The 20,100-nt window shown below is 54.1% G+C and overlaps 2 protein-coding genes across 10 annotated transcripts; one reads left to right on the top strand and one right to left on the bottom strand.

Annotated features, from left to right (window-relative positions):
* Positions 1 to 4: 4 nt before the first annotated feature.
* Positions 5 to 4,262, top strand: WDR54 (WD repeat domain 54). 4 transcript variants are annotated; one of them, XM_007184015.2, is made up of 11 exons: positions 5 to 96; positions 408 to 696; positions 864 to 926; positions 1,327 to 1,393; positions 1,480 to 1,533; positions 1,900 to 1,988; positions 2,869 to 2,969; positions 3,069 to 3,231; positions 3,425 to 3,499; positions 3,576 to 3,703; positions 4,121 to 4,262. In XM_007184015.2, exons 2-11 carry the CDS (start codon positions 475 to 477, stop codon positions 4,260 to 4,262), a joined length of 1,104 nt encoding a protein of 367 aa, XP_007184077.2. In that variant the 5' UTR covers positions 5 to 96; positions 408 to 474. The 4 variants fall into 4 exon arrangements, with proteins under 4 accessions (XP_007184077.2, XP_057414381.1, XP_007184075.2 ...); XM_057558398.1 differs by having other exon boundaries at positions 1,861 to 1,988; positions 3,069 to 3,222; XM_007184013.3 differs by having other exon boundaries at positions 1,861 to 1,988.
* On the bottom strand, positions 3,893 to 18,648 carry RTKN (rhotekin). 6 transcript variants are annotated; one of them, XM_007184017.3, is made up of 13 exons: positions 17,045 to 17,244; positions 16,262 to 16,688; positions 10,320 to 10,519; positions 8,483 to 8,544; positions 8,332 to 8,385; positions 8,117 to 8,234; positions 7,685 to 7,894; positions 6,887 to 6,981; positions 6,676 to 6,782; positions 6,311 to 6,439; positions 5,437 to 5,605; positions 5,165 to 5,269; positions 3,893 to 4,585 (listed from the first exon to the last, which is right to left on the bottom strand). In XM_007184017.3, exons 2-13 carry the CDS (start codon positions 16,331 to 16,333, stop codon positions 4,251 to 4,253), a joined length of 1,656 nt encoding a protein of 551 aa, XP_007184079.1. In that variant the 5' UTR covers positions 16,334 to 16,688; positions 17,045 to 17,244; the 3' UTR covers positions 3,893 to 4,250. The 6 variants fall into 6 exon arrangements, with proteins under 6 accessions (XP_007184079.1, XP_007184078.1, XP_007184081.1 ...); XM_007184016.3 differs by lacking the exons at positions 16,262 to 16,688; positions 17,045 to 17,244 and adding an exon at positions 18,341 to 18,648; XM_007184019.3 differs by lacking the exon at positions 16,262 to 16,688 and having other exon boundaries at positions 17,045 to 17,242.
* Between the last annotated feature and the right edge of the window lie 1,452 nt (positions 18,649 to 20,100).

Below are 20,100 nucleotides of genomic sequence, written 5' to 3'. Positions count from 1 at the left end.
GCTCGCCCCACCCAACGGCCGTGCGTACGTGCGTCGTCTCTATGGTGGCGGCGGATTCGGAGCGACTGGACGCTTCTCGTGTCCGGCAAGCTGCTGGTGTGAACTCTGACCTGGTCCGGGGGCTTCGGGGAGCCAGGCCGAGGGAGGAAGGGCCTGGGGGCTACCCTGCTTCATCCCGCCTTGGCTCGGGCTCTTGGGGCCACTGAGTCCTGGGCCACCGCAATTCCTCCTCTGGGAACCCCTGTCGCCTCATGACTCAGCCCTAGGGTTCCCCTCGCCTGCTCCACAATACCCTACCCACGCCATGTGATCCCCCATCACCATCCTCGAGGCCCTCATTCACATCATTACCCAATCTCAGGGGTCTTTCCCAGTGCCTCGTGACAGCACCCACTCCCACCTCCCAGCCCCCACAGGAATCTCCGCTGTCGTCTGTCTTCCGCGCGCCTGTGATTCGGACGTCGCTCCCCAAGGATGTTCCGCCGGGAGCGCTCCATCCCCCTTCGAGGCTCAGCCGCCGCCCTGTGCAACAACCTCAGTGTGCTGCAGCTGCCCGTCCGCAACCTCACACATTTTGGAGTAGTCCATGGACCCAGCGCCCAGCTTCTCAGCGCTGCTCCTGAGGGTGTGCCCTTGGCCCAGCGCCAACTCCAAGCTAAGGAGGGCGCTGGAGTGAGCCCCCCACTTATCACCCAGGTGAGGCGTGGAGTTAGGAGTGGTGTTGCTGAACCCAACCCTAAACCAGTCCTTCCTCTCCAAACCTCAAGGAATAGGCCTTCCCTAACCATCTGAATTTCCACGCTTTTGCGTCCTCATTCCCCTGCTCTGACCACTTCTTCCTACTCTGATTCACCTCCCTCTAGGTCCACTGGTGTGTCCTCCCTTTCCGCGTATTGCTGGTACTCACCTCACATCGAGGAATACAAGTAAGAAGAGGACCTTCGTACCCTCCCCCACTAGAGTCTTCTCAACTTCTCTCCAAGGCCCCTAGACCTTACCCCATTTATTTCTAAACATTTCCAAGCTGTTCAAATGCTTAGCCCCCTCTTCCTTATTTCTCATCTTCATTCCTTCCTTGTTTTCCGGTTCTCAAGTGCCATCTCCAATATCTGCCCTTTTATCAGTTGTATGACCTTGGGCAATTTAGTTAACTTCTCAGAGCCCCAGTGTCCTCCTCTGTTAAATGGAGATAAAAGTAGTGCCTACCTCCCAGGGTGGTTTTGAGGATTAGATGGGTTAAGGCTAACATGAGTAATTGGAGTAGTCAGCACAGAGCTCAGCAAAGGTCAGCTGGGTCATGACCCCATCCTTGCCTTGGTCTTCCAGATGTATGAGTCTGATGGCTCCGTCATGGTCTATTGGCATGCACTGGATGCTGGAGATGCCTCTCTAGGTACCTGCAGGACTGAGTGGGTTGGGGGTAGGGAGTGTTTGCTGGGGCTAGGGGAGATGCTATTTCTAATCATTTTTCCCTCTCAGTGCAGGCTGTGTTTGCCCGAGGAATTGCTGCCAGTGGCCACTTCATCTGTGTGGGTGAGGGGGCCAAGGGCAGGGCATTGGGGGGTGCTGAGGTATAGGGGTATAGCTTTTGGCCAGGAGGATGCCAAACGTCTGAGGAAATTGTGGAGTGTTAGAGGGAAGGGTGGGAATGAAGGGGGGTGTGACAGACTCCAAAACGCCATGGCAGGGCTCATAGGGGCAGGGTGGGATAGGAAAAGGGTAGTGAATGTAGGGGTGGGGCTGTTGGAGCAGTGAGAGGTGGGTTTGTTACTAAAGTTTCTGGGATGGAGGGAGTGCTGAGTGTGGTGGCTGGAGACCTGGGAGGATCAGGAAGCCATCAGTGGAGCACTGGTTCTGCAGGAATGTGGTCAGGCCGGGTACTGGTTTTTGACATCCCAGCCAAGGGTCCCAACATTGTACTGAGTGAAGAGCTGGCTGGGCACCAGACACCAGTCACAGACATTGCCACCGAGCCTGCCCAGGGACAGGTGAGTGGATTCCCCCTACTGTTCCAGTGAATCTGGGGGCCTCCCACCTTGGGAGGCAGGGGACCTGGGTTCCAGCCGTGGCTCTGCCACTAAGCAGCTGGATGACTTTGGGCAAATTGCTGCACTTTCCTAGGCTTTAGCAACCTCAGTTCCAGTGATGAAGCCTGAGATACTTTACATTTACATGGCATTTAATAGTTCACTCACACTTTACAATACTGGTGTGAATGGAAGAGTTGGGACAGATGGTTTCTGAGATACTTTCCAGCTCTGACATGTGTGGCTTCCTTCTCTGAACTTGGGTAAGTTCAGGCCCACCTCCAGTGCTACCCTCTCCAGGAAGCCTTCCCCCTATTCCAGCTCCCACTGATCTCCCTTAGCTGAATCCTGAATTGATACTGCCCTCAGACAACTCTTGTCTCCCCAGTTGGATTGTAAACCTCTTGAAAACAGGGTATGTATCTTCTGATTCTATGTTACACTGCACCTGGCACAGAGCTGGGCCCATGGGCTATGTTGGCTGTCTGGGTTTAGGGGTTGTCAGGAGGCCCAGAGTCTAGTCATGACTGTGACTGGCTCACTGCAAGACCTCCAGAAGGTCCTAACACTATGGCCTCAGTTTCATCATCCATCCAATGAGGACAGTTATATACCCTAACACATGGTGTGTGTGTTGGGGTCAGGGTAGGGAGTAAGACTATAAAGAATACAAAGAAAGCATTTTATGCCTCCAGGGGACCCCTCCAGCCAGTGATGGCTTCACATCTTGCCCTTTCCCTGGAGAGGCAAAGATGCAAATACTGCTTCCCTTCCCCTGCTGCCCTGTATACAGGACCCAGCAGGGGAGAAAGGGAAGGGCTGATCCTGCCTTTCCCCTCAGGACTGTGTGGCTGACGTGGTGACAGCAGATGACTCAGGCTTGCTGTGTGTCTGGCGGTCGGGGCCCAAATTCAAATTATTGACCCGAATTCCAGGATTCGGGTAGGTGAGGTGGAAGGGGGCTGAGGCCTTCCTGAGGTAGCTTCCGGGTGGGGAGTAGGCTTGGGTCTGGGAAATCAAAGTAGGGTATCATCCTTGCAGGGTCCCGTGCCCTTCTGTGCAGCTGTGGCAGGGGACCATAGCAGCAGGCTATGGGAACGGGCAAGTGCGTCTGTATGAAGCCAGTACAGGAACTCTACATGTCCAGATCGACGCCCACGCCCGGGCCATCTGTGCCCTGGATCTGGCTCCTGAGGTGGGCAAGGTCAGTCTCCTCCTCTGTCCCTACATACCCTTGTTCCTGGTGCTGGGATGTTGAGAGGGACTCCACAGGCTTATCTCTGCCACTCAGTGCAGCCCCCTCCTCAGGCACCTGGACTGGGCTCTACAGCCTATACCAGTCCCCTGTCAGCACGTTCTGACTCCCACTGGTCCTCCCTGCCTTTTTTTTTTTATAGCTACTCTCTGCAGCTGAGGACACCTTTGTACACATCTGGAAGCTAAGCAGAAGCCCAGAGGGTGGCTACATTGAGGTGTGTCTTGTAAGGGGAGTGGAATGAGGACCCAAGCATGAGGCAGCAGGCCCTGAGCACCTCTCTTCTCTCCCAGGTGGAGCACTGTCATGGAGAGTGTGTACCCGACACCCAGGTGTGTGGTGCCCGATTCTGTGATCCCTCAGGCAGCTCCTTTGCTGTGACTGGCTATGACCTCGCTGAGATCCTGAGATTCAGCAGCATGTGAGAGAAAAGCAGCCCTCCGTTTTCCCTGTGGTATTTATAAAGTACCCGCCTCCACCCAGCCCTTGTCTGATTACTCAGTATCAAAGTCATACTTCACAACTAGTGAACTAAGCTCCAGGGATGAGGGGATGTGGCAGGTCCAGACCAAGCCAAGAGGCAACCTGTCCTCAAGAACCAGGTGAAGACTGATGTTAAATAACTTTAATGGTCAACGTGGGAGTCACAAGGGAGGTGCATTCCCTCCCAGGGCTCTTCAGTGCCATCCTCAAAGCTGGTTAGTGCAGGGAGGTAGGGCAGGGTTGGTTCCAGTTTTCTCCCAGGAAGGGTTTAGGGGGTCCCAGCCAGCCCTGGGAATGACTCCCTCAGCACCATGGCAACCACAGCTTAAAAGGGGCTTCTGCTCCCCCTCCCCAGCCTATCCCCAGTCCAGCAGAGGAAGGGGAGGCCAAACTGGCCAACCTGCTACAAACAGCGCCGAATCCAGAGCCCAACTGCACACAGATCATCTCCTCTTCCGACCAGATCCTGTTGCCAGCACACCGTCTCACACTGGTGACTGGAGCCAAGTGTGGGGTGGGCCTTTGCTGCAGAGGCCTCTGGACTGTGGGGACCGCTTCGGGGGTAGAGGGGCAACCGAGTGAGAAGCCCCAGGGGAGTGGTCTGGGGGGACAGCATCCAGGGAGAACGTTCGGGGTCTCCCCCAGGGCAGGGAATGGGTCTGGGCTGGGGTTGGGGCCACTGAAGCAGGCGAGCAAGAGCCAGGCAGGGCAGGCTGGTCTGTAAACACTGCTAGCCAGGGTGGGGGCGTCTCCAGCCTTGTGCCCTCCCGCTGGGCCAGGATGTCTGTCACCGCTGCGATGTCATCCAGCGGCTCAATAGCTGTGGCACCGGGAAGGGATTGAGGGGAGGGGGCTAGTCAGAGCTTAGGCCCCAGACCTACTCAGCCCTGAGCATCACCTGTCACTGTAGGAGGAAAACAAAGCCTGGATCTCAGCTGAGATTGCATTATCCTGCAGGAGCAGCCCCTCACTTGGGCCCCCTGGAGTCACAGGTTCTGATAAGACTATGGGATATGGGGTGACAGGGTGGACAGGGAGAGGAGGGTGGGCAGAAGTAGGTGAAGAAGCCAAGAAAGAGGAGGAAAATGAAAGCAGTGCCAGGCAAGTGAAGGGTCAGAGGAAGAGATAGGAATCCGCATGCAGAAAGGGAAACAAAAAAGAAGAAATTACGGGGAAAAAAATCCATGAAATGAATCTGGTTCTATGGGTTTTTGTTTTGAACTTCGGTGGAGGTGGTTTTAAGAAGAGTTGGAGAAGGGAAAGGAATACTGGGTGGGACTTGGGTCCCCAGAGCTCTCCTTAGCTCAAAGTGTGCTTTCTCTCTGTCTCCATTATCTGGGTTCCCTTGAAGCCCCCAGCCCAAATTCCCATCAGGATCCCAGAGTGCACTTTCACTCACCCATCTCATGGTACAAGGACCCCTGCTTGGCCAGTACTTGGGGTGGTTTCCGAGGAGCAGGGGTTTCAATTTTCATTATTTCATCACAGCACTGCTTCCACTGGCCTGAAGGGAGAGCATTGATTGGGGTGGGTAGGGGGAGGACTGTGAGAGGGCCAGGCTACCCTCTCCCCTGCTACATTCCTTTCCACACAGTCTTGAAATAGAGGCCTTTGGTAAAAATAACGATCCACAGTCCCTCCCGAAGGTTCAATCCAGCCCCCTCCTCTTACTCATGTCAAAGAAAAGCTGCCACAGAGCTTCCATCCAGCTCTGCAGGGCTCCCCGACTCTCTGCCTGAAGGGTGTGTGTCACCTCATCCTCCCCATACTGGTTACTGATGCTCATGGTGAAGGGCCGGCCCACTGCCTGGTCCAGCTCCCCTGCCCGGACTCGAGTCTCCTGTAGGAGAAAGACAGGATCTGCTTCCACCTTCACCTTGGTCACAGAAGTCAGCAGTGACATCAGGCAGGCTTGGTCATCCCTGCCTTAGAAGGAGGAGCTTGTGGGGCTTTCACGAAGCCCTCTCATTTGCCTCCTACTGACCGGAGTGGAAAGAAATGGCAGGAAAGGAAGGGAATGAGACAGGTCGTCCTTAGTCAGGAAAAGAGGAGCAGACGGAGACAGGGAAGGAGGGATTGAGCGAGGCAGGGAAGGCAAGGAGGCAGGCAGGAACAGGAACGCCGAGGCCCGAGGTCCCTCAGTACTTTTATAAAAGTCGGCAGGAATGCTACCAAAAGGGCTAGGAAACAAAGAGGGTCCCTGGACTTGGGTTGGGAGAGAAAACCAGGAAACGGTGAGGGAGATGCAGATTGAATCTGAGGGGAAAGATGGAAGGAGGATGAAAAGTCCTAAACTGGCTATAGAACCCTCTCTGAGACTTGGCAGGGGCTAAGGTTGGTGAGTAGAAGGGACGATCATTTTCCAGTGATGCTGGTTGGGGAGAATATGGTCCCAAAAACCCTTGCCCTGAAGCTGGGTGTGGTGCTGTTTGGAACAGGAGGCTAGCTTTGATCTCTTTGAGGTCTGTGCCCACCCTCCTGGGGCCTGATGGAGAGGCTCCCGAACCCTGCCACCTGGTTGGCTTCACCACCAGGGATTCATCACCTTGTTGATCGCAATAGTAAACAGCGGCTCCTCCCCAGTGTCTGTGTCTTCAGGTTGCCGGTAACAGAAGAGGTTTGTGCCTTTCAAGACTCCATGCACTCGCACCCAGTCCTGCAGCTCCCCAGCTTGCTGCATAAATGACTCAAGGTTTCCTAGGGGAATCACACCCCCAACACCCTTCTTCCCAGCCCCCCACAGAGAAACTGCTCCTTTCTGCCCACCCTCCTGTCTGATCCTCCTCTCGTCTTGCCATGCCCCTCCTTCCTCCACCGAGATCTTGCTTTTTCAGTAGTTCTTTGATTCCTCGGTGATCTGGCTCTCCTCTGCCTTCTCCCTGTTCCCTTCCACTCCTCAGGGCCCCTCACCTGCACCTTGAGGATACCACTTGAAGTAGGCTGAGTCATGCAGAAAGGCTGAGCCACCAGACGGCAACACACGCTACCATAAAGGGGCAGCCAGGCGGGGTTCTCCTCTGGGGGAGGAGGAAGTGCAGGGTGAGGGTGGGGAATGTGAAGGGGACCATCCGACGGCCCCTCTTCTCACCATCCAGCATCCCCCACATACACACATACTCACCATGACTGGCGAGGGTCAGGTCATGTGTGCGGAACCCATCTTGCACTGCTGCCAGGGTGAGTGTGGTATGAGCCAAGAGGTGGTAACGAGGACCACTGCAGGACAGAGAAGTGGGCAGCAGCCAAATGAGGGGCACGCTGGATGGCAGGAGCTATAAGCTGAGCAGGTCTGCCCCATTGTTCAGGCTGCCCCACAGAAAACTAGCTTGCCTCCCCCACAGGGGTTGGAACATTTACTGCACTCCTGCTAAGTGCCGGGGCCTGTGCTTTAAATCTGTTATCCCACTGTGTTCCCACAACAGCCCTGAGGCAGCTTGAGGCTTAAAGAGGTTAAGATATCTGCCCATAAATATAGCTTAGGTGGTAGAGTTGGAATTTGAATCTATGTCTGTCTCTAAAATAAGCATTCTCTTCATTACCTGGAAGGTTTTCAAACTGCTGCTCAGAGACCCAGTGGTTCCACTAGGTGCCTCCAGGTGCCTGTAGGCAACACCACAGGACCCAGGCTACCCTGCTTCAACCAGGGGCACTCTGTTCTATCCACATAAGATGTGTGTGCTGCTGCCAAAAAGTGATGACCCCAGAGCCTAGCTCTTCCTGCATTCCTATTGGTCTTCTCAGTTGGCTCGGGGTACAAGCCCTGAGGTACAGGCCAGAGTGCCTCCCAGCTATGTGACCACTGCTTATTCATATCTGTCTGCATGTCCTGGCAGCAGTGCAAAATAGGTTCTGCATGCTCAACACGGCTCAGAGGTCACCTGTGGCCAGCTGAGGGCAGTGGGGGAATACAGGGCCTTACCCAACAGCCGGGGTGGGGAGCAAGATGGGACTGCTCCCTGAGCCCCCAGCTGTCTCCAGTGATGCCCGCACACGCCTCCCCGAGGAGCGGCCCAGGGAGCTGCTGAGTTTGGTGGCAAGCCTCTTGGGGGCTCCAGCCAGGGCCCCCTCCTCTTCCACGCAGGCCCCATACAGCTCCAGCCGCAGTTCAAAGTCTGGCCCTGCCTCGGCACTGTAGGAATATGGGAGGAAGAGAGCACAGGAGGATGGTCTGGGGAAGTCCAGGGAGCGGCGCTGTGGTGGAGGATGGATGACATGCAAGTACAGGACAGCTCCACAGGGAAGGCCCATCTCCCTTCCTCCCTCTCCTCTTCCTCACCTCCCCTGTAGCTACCTCATCTGAGGATTCGAGCAGAGTAGAGAAAGGAGGGAGCCACAGGGATGAGGTACTCACAAGAGCACGTTGTTCTGAAAGGAGATGTCTGTGAGGGTCCTGTCCACCAGGATCATCTCCGTGTCCTGAATGTGTTCCCCTATCTGCAGCAGCAAGAACACAGCCCAACGGTGCAGGTCTGGGGACAGAGAGCAAAACTGGTAAAGATGTGCCCCACAGGGACCTCCAATCTCAGGGTCACTCCCTTAAATTTGTCCCACGTGTGTGGAACTCACCGCCTTTGTTCTTGAAATATTCTGTGTCCTTCCACATGAGTGGAATCCGGAGATCTAAGGGGCAGAGGGGTAGGAATAGATGTTGAGATAGGGCAGGAGATCTTATCATTGGGCAAAGAATCCCAACAGCTGGGGTAGTTGTGCTTCTTACCAGAAATGCAGACTTGGCCGCGGCAGGGGGAGCGCTCAGCGGGCGGCCCACTGTCAGAAGGCCTGTGGGCAAATCACAATGTCCTAGCCTGGCCTCTTGACACTATTCCCCCTGGTTCTGGTTCCCAAAGGCTCTAGGACCCCCCCTGGCCCAGGACCCAGCTGCCAGGTCCCAGCCAGGCTGACATGGCAGGGATGAAGGACTGTTAGGGAGAGTTGTCAATTGAACCCAGAAGGTTGCTGGGCTTGGGGATGTTAGAGGCTCTTAGCTCACACACACAGTACAAGCTCAGGCCACCCCCTGCACAAGCACCCTTCCTGACCACCTCCCCAGACTCCTGCCAGGGAGAAGTGGGGCTTGAGGACACAGGTGCCCACAGAGAGAGACTCCCTTTTAAGGACTCTTCTCCATTAACCCCCAGGCTTGGAGGAGTTTGCAGGCTTTCTTTTTAACAACAAAGGAGGCTGCTTGTCTCCACCATCTCATCACTTCAATAAAGGAGGGTACTGGATCAGTCAGAAAATCAAGAACCCAAGTAGGGAACATTTGTGTTCCATTTACTGCAAATCTCTCTCCATCCTCCCCCTCAGATTTGATTTCTCCTCTACCCCTCTGGCTAGATGGCCGGAACCTTCCCAGTGCCCCAAGTTCCCCAGTCCCCCCACTGCAGGGGGGAACATCCGGCCTTCCTCCCCTCCCCGCCCATCATTAGGACTCACCGAGCATGTGTCCCTCTCCTAAGGTGATGGCCAGCTTATCCATACTAATTTATAATTCATTATAATGAAATTAGTGACTTAGCCTTAAACTAAATGATGTGGCATTGATGGCAATGTGTTTAGCTGCCAGGGACTTGGGGTGCACCTCAGATCACACTGTATGGGCTGTGTGGGGACTTGGGCAGGGCAGAGCCTGTCAATGGCCGCCTCTTAAGAGACAGCAAACTCACAGTAGAAGGTGTCCCCATGCCTGCTTGCTCTTCGTTTAACTTTATGGAGCAGCCTTCCCCTGGTGTCTTCATGGGTGAACTCTGGAGGCCTCCTGGCAACCTCTCCTTGTGTCAGCCTTCATGGATGAGCTGGGATGACACTATGTCGGTGAGGGGCCTGGACCTTCTCCCCACTCAGCCTTGTGGGATCAAGCAGGTTACTTTGCCAGAAGCCAATTTTCCAAATGACCAGTTCACCAAAAATGGTCAGTTCTCAGAATGATCAATTTGCCAAATATTTTCTCCTACATTTTAGTTTTACCAGAGCATCGCCTCAACCATTTCACTACGGATTTGTCAGATCAGCAGAGTCTAATGCCAGTGTAGGTTGTGGTTCACATCCAAGAGTTGAGTCCTTTTAGTGCACAATCTAATTTATGTGAATGGGTAGGCTTTCCCTTAAATTTTTTTTTATTATTATTTCTTTTCCCAATCCCTGACTGTAATGAGGCAAACCCCAGGTACAATGAACTATTGTCAGTTACAGTAAATTGGTCATTTAGCAAATTGGCCATTTGGTGAACCAGCTATGAGAAAATTAGCTTTCCAGAAGCCAGCCAGCCAGACTCATCAGATCACAGGCAGGGCTTAGCAAATTAGCACTTTTGCATTACTACTCCTCAGACTGCCAGCCTTTCACCAGATACACTGGCTTTCCTGAGCCAGTGTCTTGCAACTCACTAGTGCACCTCTGGGCAGCACACTGCGGTGGTAAAACACCAAGGTGTCTTCTAGGCCCCTGGTAAGTCTTCACCAGGAAGTCATCTTCAGGGTGCTCCATACTCCATACTCCATAAACACACACACTGCGCCTCTACGCCCATAAAGCCTCGCCTCCCCCTTGCTCACCGCCGGCCTGTCTTCCTCAGCACCTGCGCCTCCTTGCGCCGCTGCAGCTCGCCCATGTAGCTGAGGATGCGGCTGTTGCACACCAGCAGGCTCTTGGTGGCCTCCAGAGCCTGCTCTCGCTGGGAGCAGGCCGCCAGCAGCTTGCAGGCCCCTTCCCTCATCCGGATCTCATGGTCTAGCTTTCTTTGCAACTCTGTGTCCTAGCCAGAGTGGGGATAAGGATGAGAAGGAAATGTCAATTGGGGGACAGGTTGAAGCACCCTTCATTCCCAAGTGGACTGTGGTCCACAAGAAACTGACAAGAAACTTATGTTTCAGGCAACTAAAAGGCAAGGGTTGAGTCTCAACCTCAGCAGCCCACAAATAACCAGAGAGGCTTTGTTAAAATTTATACTCCCTCTGGGAGTATAAATTTTTTCAGCCTCTTTTGAGCGCAATTTGGAAAAATCTGTAAAAACTACAAATTCACATATCCTTTGATCCAGCTATCCAACATCTAGGAGTTTATCCTACAGATACAGTTACACTTGTGGGCAGAGCCATATTCATTGCAGCATCATTTTAAAACACCAAGATTAAAAGTCCTTCAATAGGGCATTGGTTAAATAAGTTATAGCACATCTATACCATGGAATATGGACTATTGCAGACATTAAAGAGTAAGGTAGACATGTGTGCAAAAATGAAGCAATCTTCAAAATATATGAAGTGAGAAAAGAAAGAACAGTATTACAGCATGCTACCATTTGTGCACGATATCTATCTATCTATCTATCTATATATATATATATATATGCATATACATATCCATAGACATGCATAAAATAGTAGTGGCTGTGGGGCTGGGAGCCAGGAATGGAAAATCAATTTATGATACTTTATATATATGCTTCTTTACTACTGTACCATTGGAAATTGTGTTACCTTTTAAAAACTTAAATCTTCTGAGTTAAAAAAAATAATAAATTATGAGACCCCACCTCAGAGTAGCAGAATAAGAATCTCTAAGAGTGGGGCATATGCATTTTTTGGAAAATTCCCCAAGTGACTCTGAGGTGCAGCCCAGGCTGAGAACTACCACCTAAAGGGAATGGCCACAGATAGTAAAGGCCATCCTGGCTTACCCCAAAGACTCAAGTGATGAGAGAGGACATTTAGTTGGCAAGGGGTCAGTGGAGAAGGAGCATACCACCTACAGTGTTCATCCATGCTGCACAGAGTGCAGTACACACCCCAAATTTGGGAACCTGCCACCTGCTGGCCCTCTGAGTCTGTGAGGTCAGGACAGAGGCAAGGAATGGGGATGGGAAGACAGGTGAAGCAGGTCAGGAGTGAGTAGGCACTTAGCACAATACCCAATGCACAGCATATGGTATGCATGGGGGCAGGGTGCTTATTTTAATGATGCCCAGTAGCATTCACCCAATAACGCTGGAGCATCCCGGTGCTGTCCAAAGCTCCATATTTGAAATCCAGCTGGGAGGTGAGAGATGCAGACATTAATGGCTGCTCCATAAGTGCCATGTCATGGCACAAACACGCTCACAGGAAACAGACCCTATTTGTTTCTGGCTGAGGTGATGGGGAAGGTTTCAGAAAAGAGGTGGAAGACTAACACTATTACAGCGTACAAATCAGAAGGCAAGCCAAGTGGAGTCACAGGGTTGGAAGAGGAGGATGAATGTGACTGCACAAAACCAAAACCTGTCTTCTCCCTCACACCAGCTCTTTTCCACACTCTGTGCCCTTGCTTCTTTCCCGATGACTCCAGCCTTCAAGTCTCCAAGACCTCAACACCCTAAATTCCTGCTTCCGGGAATTGCCTTGCCCAGCCTCCCTACTGATTCTTCCTTCCCTACTTGGGCTAGGCCAGACTTTCATCACGTCTCACCTCATCTCATCACCCTCACTATCCACATTTCCCTTCCTGACCCTTCAGAAACAGGCCAACCGGGTACCTACGCCCCCTCCACCAGGAAGCCCTCTCAGACTACACAGCCGCCCCCACCCCCACCATGGCTGCCTGCACCAGGGTCCCACCTCTGCTACGGTTTGCTGCTTGCCAACCCCCATCCCATTCTGCATCTAGCTTCTACCACAAACACCCCCAAACAGGTGAGGGGAGGGGCCGAGCAGCGTCCGCAGGCCCCCTCCTTACTAGCCTTTTGGTCCCGGCTCCAGCACTCTCGGATTCTTCCCTAGCCCTGTCCATTGCACGTGCGGCGCAACGCAGGCATTGTGCCCGGTCCGGGGAGCCGCACCGCCCGGGTACGCCGGGAGCCGCCCCGCCCGCAGCGAACGCCGATGACATCATCTACCAACTGCCGCGAGAGCGGCCGAGGGGCTCCGGGACGCAGGCGGTCCCTCAGTCCCTCTGTGCGCCTGGCCCGGTTAGGCTCCGGATGGTGCTAACCACAGAGACCTAGTCGCGGAGGGACGGTACCTCCGGGAGCACCGGCCTCACTCTAGAAAGGGCTCCAGGCTCCGGAGCTGCCGGAGGCCAGAGGGCCCCTCTGGGTTGCAGTTGCCCTCCAAGATGACTCCTGGCCCGGGAGCATGCGGGAGGGGGATAAGTGTATACATCGGAATAACTGGGGCTGCAGAGAAGTCGCTGTATCCAGCCTGGATGAGTCGGACTGGGGGTGCAGACACCCTGGCTACCACTCTACCCCCATGCACTCGGGTCCGAATCCATTCTCCCACGGCCCTCGGTGGAGAGTGCCATAGAAATCTCCCACCCTTTGGGCAGAGCATCTCGGGAATCCTGACGCAGGCTCTGGATCCCGGAGCTTCACCCCCATCTCCGTACCTCAGGTATAGCTCCATGTCGCCCCCCTCCCCACCCACACACCCTCTCTTCCCAAGCCGGCAGTACTTTCACCAGACTCCCCTGGGAAAGAGCCCTAAGCTGGACTCCGCTCAGGGCCCAAGGGGCTGAAGGAGGATGAGTCATGGGCAGAAGCCCCAGCACACATTAGGCCCTCTCTGGACATCCTTTCCAGTTCCTCCCACTCCCTTCTGTCTCTGACTTCCCTCTCTGCTTCTCATCACCTTATGTTCCCTTTAGAATCTCCACCAGGGCTAAGTTCAAATCCTGGCTTAGGAACTTGACTAGCCATGAGAACTTAACCTCTGGAGCCTCTGTTTGTAAACTGGGGGTGGCAGGGCGTGGTAATTCCACCTCCTACTGTTTGAGGATTAAATGGGAAAGTCTAACCCCTACCTGGGCCCAGCACTCCCACCTTCCCTTTACTTTCAGCTTAAGTTGCCTCCTCCAGAAAGTCTTCTTGAATTTACACTTCCATGACTACCTCTCTTGCTAATTCCTGAAACATCAATGGGATGGGGGTTGGGGAACTGCTGAGCTTCCTGGAGAAAGAACACAGCACCCTCAACCAACCCAAGACTGAATGAGAGATGATCAAAGTGAAATCTAAGCCCCCTCCTCTTCCCCAGAACTTGGGCAGAGCTCCTATGAAGAAAAATTACATGGAGGGGGAGGCATGCAGAATTCGAACATTTAAATACCTAGACCAGCCATGGCCAATAAGATCTTCTGCAATGATGGAAATGTTCAGTAGCCATCTAGCACATGAAATGTGGCTAGAGTAATTAAGGAACTAAATTTTTTATTTTATTTCATTTTAATTAACTAAATTTTAAATTTAAATAGCCACATGTAACTAGTAACATGGACAGTGCAGAGGACTAGGGATGGCAAATAGGTTTTATCTCATATGCCAACACAGGACAATATGTAGTGTCAGAGTCCCAGTGGGATCCTTGGGCACCTTTCTCCATTTTAGAAAAAGATGATCCTCTCCAGGCAAACAAATTAGATAAAGGTGTCCCCTCCTCACACCGCCTGAAACCAGGCCAGGACTCCTGCCACTGTGCAGTGCCCTTATGAAAGACACAACCTGCATAATTTATGCCAAGGTTGAGCTGAGAAAGATTGTGAGGCCATGCGTGGATTTGTTAGTGAAGACTGCCATGATTGACTAGTAATGTCTATCATGATCTAGGGAGTGGGGACCCGGTTGAGGGTGCAAACACATGTGCAATAAATTCCCCTTCTGAGCTAGACTCTCTACTCTCCTGCCTCTGACCTCCCCTAGCAGCAACCCCCTGCCTGGTTCAGGCAGTCATTTCCACAGCTTCTTCTCTCTTCCCCATCTCAGTAAATGACCACATCACCCAGTTGCTTAGCCACACACCTGAGAATCATCCTGGAGCCCTCTCTTGGCTGCACCCTCATGTCCAGTACGTCAGCAAGCCCTGTCAGATCTACCACCATCATCTGAAATCCACCCCCTTCTCCCTATCCCCACCATGAGCATTTAATCCACACCACCAGGTTCATTCCCCTAAGGCTATAACGACCTCCTAACTGGTGGTCTTCTGCTATTCGTCTGGCCAACCCTTCTCCCTCCCACCCCCCACCCCTGCCTAGCCTATTCCTTTCAAACACAACAGCCATCATTTTAAAACATTAGATAAGTTATCCCCCTGCTTAAAACCCTTCCACGAGCCAACATCACACTTAGAGTAAAATCTAAATGCCTTGTCATGGCCTACAAAGCCCTGCATAATCTGGCTCCCACCCATCAGCTCGACCCCAGCTATTATGTTCCAGCCCCACTGGCTCTCCTTCTTCCGCAAACATATTACCATCATCCTCATTTAAGAGCCTTTTGCCCTTACTATGCCCTCGGTCTGGAAAGCCCTTCCTCCCATCTTTACATATCTTCATATCCTTCTGGTCACAGCTCAAAGAGCTCACAGAGGCCTTCCCTGACTCCTACATCTAATGCTGCCACCCCTACCCGATTATTATTACACCCCCACTGTATGTTTTCATCACAATTTCACTATGTGAGATTATTTGTTTGCATGCGTCTTGTCTGTTCCCCCAGTAGAATGGACCTTTCCTGTTTTGTTCACTGAGGTATCCCAAGATCTAGAAAGAAGCTGACATATAGTAGGTGTTCAATAAATGTGATTAAGAATAAATAAATGAGGGACATCCCCGGCAGTCCCGTGGTTAAGACTCTGCCTTCCAATGCAGGAGGCGTGGGTTCGATCCCTGGTCGGGGAACTAAGATTGCACATGCTGTGGGGTGCGGCCAAAAACTAAAAAAAAAAAAAAAAGGACTTCCCAGTTGGCGCAGTAGTTAAGAATCCGCCTGCCTATGCAGGGGACACGGGTTCAAGCCCTGGTCAGGGAAGATCCCACATGCCGCAGAGCAACTAAGCCCGTGCACCACAACTGCTGAGCCTGCGCTCTGGAGCCTGTGTGCCACAGCTACTGAAGCCTGCGTGCCTGGAGCCCGTGCTCCGCAACAAGAGAAGCCTGTGCACCGCACAGCAATGAGAAAAGCCTGTGCACCGCAATGACGAGTAACCCCCCACTCGCCGCAACTAGAGAAAGCCAGCGAGCAGCAACAAAGACCCAATGCAGCCAAAAATTAATTAATTAATTAACTAACTAATTTTTAAAAAATAAAATAAATCTATTTAAAAAAAAAAAGAATAAACAGCTCCTTGCCATCTTCAGGGCCACAGAATCCTTACATCCTGCCCTAGAGTCCTCTTCGCCGTCTCTGGTAAGGCCATCTCCTTCCTGTAAACCTGTCTCACATTGAACTCCCCTCTTCTTCACATACCTAAAAGGAGCCCTCAGCCCCAGAACACACATCCACACCAAACCACAGAGCTTCCAGAAATAGGTGTGAAGACCCTGTTGCCAACACAATACTCTAATTGGCAGAACTGAACCTGGGTCCACACGTAGCACCCAACGAAGGGCTTACAGAACCACCTATCCCTCTCCCCACTTGGAGTAGGCTCCGCTCTCCCTGCTCAGCCCCAGCAGGAAAGGGCTGAGCAGAGATGGGCTGGGATGCTGTGGAGGAGGTGCACTCCAGGGGTGGGGGCGTTACCTCCAGGCTGAGCGCCATCTGACGGATGTAGAGCATATTCAGGTCCTCCAGGATGTGCAATCTGTCCTGCATCTCTGTGCCCCCCAGGTGCCCCTTCCCTTGTTGACCCCTCAGAAGGGTGGGGCGAGCAAGCACCACGCTGCCCCACAATTCCTCCCGCTGCTCCCCTGGTCTTGAAAGAGGTGGGCAGTTCTTGGACAGAGGGCAGAGGCAGCCCCTGTCCCTCTTGCGCTCCCGTTAGACCCCTCTGGCTGCTGTGACAAACTTTCCTTGCCTACCGCTGTTCCAGGGCCCTGATGGGAGCCAGGCATGGAGGGAAAGGAAAGCGAGGTGAGGATGAGCAGGGTCCCCGGAGAGGAGGCCAGCTGCAGAGGGGACTCTGGGCACAGAGTGTCCAGTCTTGCTTTGGTGGCAGCTGTTCTCCCAGCTGTGGAAGAAAAAGGCTCTTTCATTCCGACTCTGGCCCCTCCCCAGCCCCCGCCCACATCCCTGGCCTGGTGGACAGAGAATCTGTGTGCGGTAGGGTGTGAGGGGCAGGCACAACTGGAAGGGGGCAGGGAGGGGACACTTCATGCAGGTTCTACAGAGTCGTGGGGTTTGTCAGGAGGTTGCTTTCTGAAAGGGGTTCTGGCTTAGTTTGAGGAAGAAGAAGGATAACGGTGAGGACCTGATTGAGTGAGCCCAGGGAGTGGGACAGAGGGGTAAATGCGGCCCAACCCCCAGGGCCACCTCTTCCAACTTGGGGCCCCCATCCCGCCCGCCCCACCCTGGGTTCACAATTACCTCGCTTTTCCAGCAGAAGGGAGGAGACGGAGGGAGAAAGGCAGGGGTGTGCCTAGCTGTTGCTGCCCCCGCTCCCCTCTGCGGGCCCCTTCCCTTCCAGACAGGAAACCAGCCCCGATTCCCAGCCAGCTGCAGCTTTGCCACCCCCCTCCACCCCAGGCCCACGGAGTCACACACTGCTCCGCCGGGTCCCAGCGGCTCCGCCCCGGCTCCTCCGCTACGGCCCCCAGAAGGCTGGGCTTATCCCGGGGGCGGCCCCAGCTCACAGGCCCCTCCTCCGGGTCCCTGGGCCTCGCCCCTCAGTCCCCCACACTGGCCCCACGCGGCGTTGCTTATGCGGGACCCGACAGAGGTCCTCTCCCCGAGGCCCACTAGCTTCTAAGTCAGCGAAGGCCCGGGACACTGGGACACGGGTGTGAAAGAGCCTTTGTTCTGGGCAGGCTGTAGGGTAAAGTGCAGAAGCCAGGCCTGGAATCCCGGCAGGGAGGGGTGAGGAAGGCCCTCTCACTTAACCCTTTCCAGGCCAAGCAGGAAAGGAGAGCTGACCTTGGGGATAGCCTCTGCTGTAGCTACGCGCCCTCTCAGTCCTAGCTCAGCCCCACATCTTTCAGACCCTCCTGAGCCTTTTTAGGGAGGTACAGGTAAGGCTCAGACCTGAGCAACGTGTAGAGTGGTGGGCCGAGGAGGCAACTGTAGAGGCTGAACTCCTCTTAGGCCCCAGGAAAGGAGGCTGAAAGTTTGAGTGCGGGAAATAATCCCAACTCTTTAATAAGGAACCCCCTCACTCCTGATTCTCCCAGCCAGAGAGAAGCAGTTGGGGAGGGTTTCAGCGAAGGGAGCAGACCTGGTCGAGAAGTCAGGATTGATGATGCAGGCTGTCCCAGACGGTTGAGACAGGTTGTGGGATGCGGCTGGGGCCCAGGGAAGGAGCGGGCGCCCAGGCCAGGAGTCTGTTAGAGCCCGCCTGGTTGCACACCGCCTTTTGCTCCGGGGTGCCGGGAAGGACCGGGGTAAGGCACATTTTGGGAATCGAGCCTAGGGCCCCTTAAATTGAAGCCAACCCGAGGTTTTTCCAGGCGGAGGCAAATCATCCCAACTGGGCCAGGTAATGTCTGGGGTGGCACGGTATGATTAACGTGCAGACGGTCCGCGCCTGACTTTTTAAGTCAACAACCACTGGTTTGTACCAGACCCGCGGCGTCTCCGCCCCTCGGCGCGCGCGGGCGGGGCGGGAGGCCCAGGCGGCCCGGGCTGCGGGAGCCCGGGGAGGGGAAGACAGGGACGCGGGTCTCTCACCTCCGGTGGGTCGCAGAAGAGGCTGAGTCGGAAGCGGCCGCGTTTGAACTCCATCTCCAGGGCGGAGCCCCTGGCCACGGTGACCCGGCTCCGGTGGTTTCGGGAGAACATGCTGGCGATCCCACGCCTTTGCCTGCCCTCTGCACTCCCCGCGCCGCCCGGCCCTGCCTTGTCTCGTAGGTTTCTGTCCCTCTACTGCCGCCAGCTAGTCCGGCCTGGAATCTCCCACGGCCCGGTTCCCAAACTCCGCCCCCGAGACGACACCTGGGCCGGGCAGGGCGCGGCACGCTCTCCCTCCACTCCAGCCCCCCGCCCCCGCCAAAGGCCCTGCCCACCGGGCCAGTCCCGGGCCCCAAGCAGGCCTGGCCCGACAGCCGGGGCACCCTACACCTCGCGAGCACTGCGGGGTCGCGTCATCCCTTCCTGCCTGGGCAGCCAGCGCCTCACCTGGGCAAGGGGCGGGCCCAGAGAAGCCCCGCCCCCCTGCCGCCCCCACTCGGCTAGCCAGACTCCCGGCGCGCGGAAAATCCCGAGGCCTAGGGATCGCCGAGAGGCACACAGCCTGGCCTTGGGATGGCGCCCAGTCTCACTTCTCAGCAGCTTCTGAGGCGACTGTTTCAACTTCCTACAGTCTCAAACGTCCTTTCTTCGTCCCCCTCCCCACTAAAGCTCCCCTCCGTACCTAGTGGCCGCAATTCACGTGTCTGGTAACCCTGTTCTGTTACTTACCAACCGTGGATCCTTGGCTCTGTCACTGAACTTTCTGAGCTTCAGTTTTCTTACTTGTGCAATGGGGATACAGTAATTACCTCCACTCCTCAGGTCGCTATGAGGATTACGTACGAGAATGAGTGTAAAATGCCCAGCATAGTGCCTGGCACAAGACAAGCACCCCGTAAGTGGAGCTATGAAAAAAAGGATCAGGTGCAGCACCTTTGTGCCCTTGGATGGGGCAGCAGCGACCTCAGCTCCCTGGACCCAGACTTTAAGTGCCTTAAGAGGGTGAGGATATCTGTGACCTCAAATGGGCTCTCAGCTGTTTTGCTGGGTGGCTGAGACAGGGTTAGGATTCACAGCTTCTGCAGAAAAAGGGGCCACCCCCAGCCTCCTGGGACAGAAGGAAATGGCAGAGGATTAGCTTGCTGACCATGCATGAGGAGTTTTCTGGGGACTTATGAACTTACTGGGGAGAACTCGAGAGAGAGTGGGGCTCCTTCACAGCCAGAGCCAGAGAAATACCAGCCTATAGCTTTAGACAGTCCAGGTTAGAACTGCTCTGCTATGCCAAATTACTCAACATTCTTTTAGAAAACCTAACTTAAAATTACTTTGGCAAAAGGGGAAATTTATGGCTTAAGGAACAATAATGTCCAGGGGTCAGGCTTTAGTTGTGGCTTGACCCAGGCATTCAGCGTCACAAGGATTCCGTCCTTCTCCTTCATCTGGCTCTATTTTCCTCCATGTTAGCTTCACTCTCCACAGCATAACAAGATTGTTGCCAAAAATTCTGGGTCTATAATATTTTCAGACTTAAATTCAGCAGAAAAGGGAGCATCTGTTTCCTGAAGCTCCTACACATGTCTGGGATTCACTATGGGCCATTTGGGATGATTTAACCATCTCAAACTAATCACTGTAGGCAGAGGGGTGGCCAGACCTGAACCAATCACTGTGGCTAAGGAGGATTCTATTTGCCAGTTGGCCAGGCCTAGGTCACTTCCCACTCCTGGAAACCAAATGGAACTCAGTGAGCTGGGAGA

The sequence above is a fragment of the Balaenoptera acutorostrata genome, chromosome 12, assembly GCF_949987535.1.
Source record: "Balaenoptera acutorostrata chromosome 12, mBalAcu1.1, whole genome shotgun sequence".
NCBI lineage: Eukaryota > Metazoa > Chordata > Mammalia > Artiodactyla > Balaenopteridae > Balaenoptera > Balaenoptera acutorostrata.
Note: the sequence above shows the minus strand (reverse complement) of the source record. Positions and strands in the feature narration are given on the sequence as shown.

Coding starts and splice junctions, on each gene's coding strand:
- WDR54 (XM_007184013.3), top strand. CDS start 475: ATGTTCCGCCGGGAGCGCTCCATCCCCCTTCGAGGCTCAGCCGCCGCC. Junction 1,989..2,868: donor CCGAGCCTGCCCAGGGACAG/GTGAGTGGATTC, acceptor CTTTCCCCTCAG/GACTGTGTGGCTGACGTGGT. Junction 3,704..4,120: donor ATCCTGAGATTCAGCAGCAT/GTGAGAGAAAAG, acceptor CCCCCTCCCCAG/CCTATCCCCAGTCCAGCAGA.
- RTKN (XM_007184021.3), bottom strand. CDS start 12,633: ATGATGTCATCGGCGTTCGCTGCGGGCGGGGCGGCTCCCGGCGTACCC. Junction 6,440..6,675: donor GTGGTATCCTCAAGGTGCAG/GTGAGGGGCCCT, acceptor TCATTTATGCAG/CAAGCTGGGGAGCTGCAGGA. Junction 5,606..6,310: donor TTACTATTGCGATCAACAAG/GTGATGAATCCC, acceptor TTTCTCCTACAG/GAGACTCGAGTCCGGGCAGG.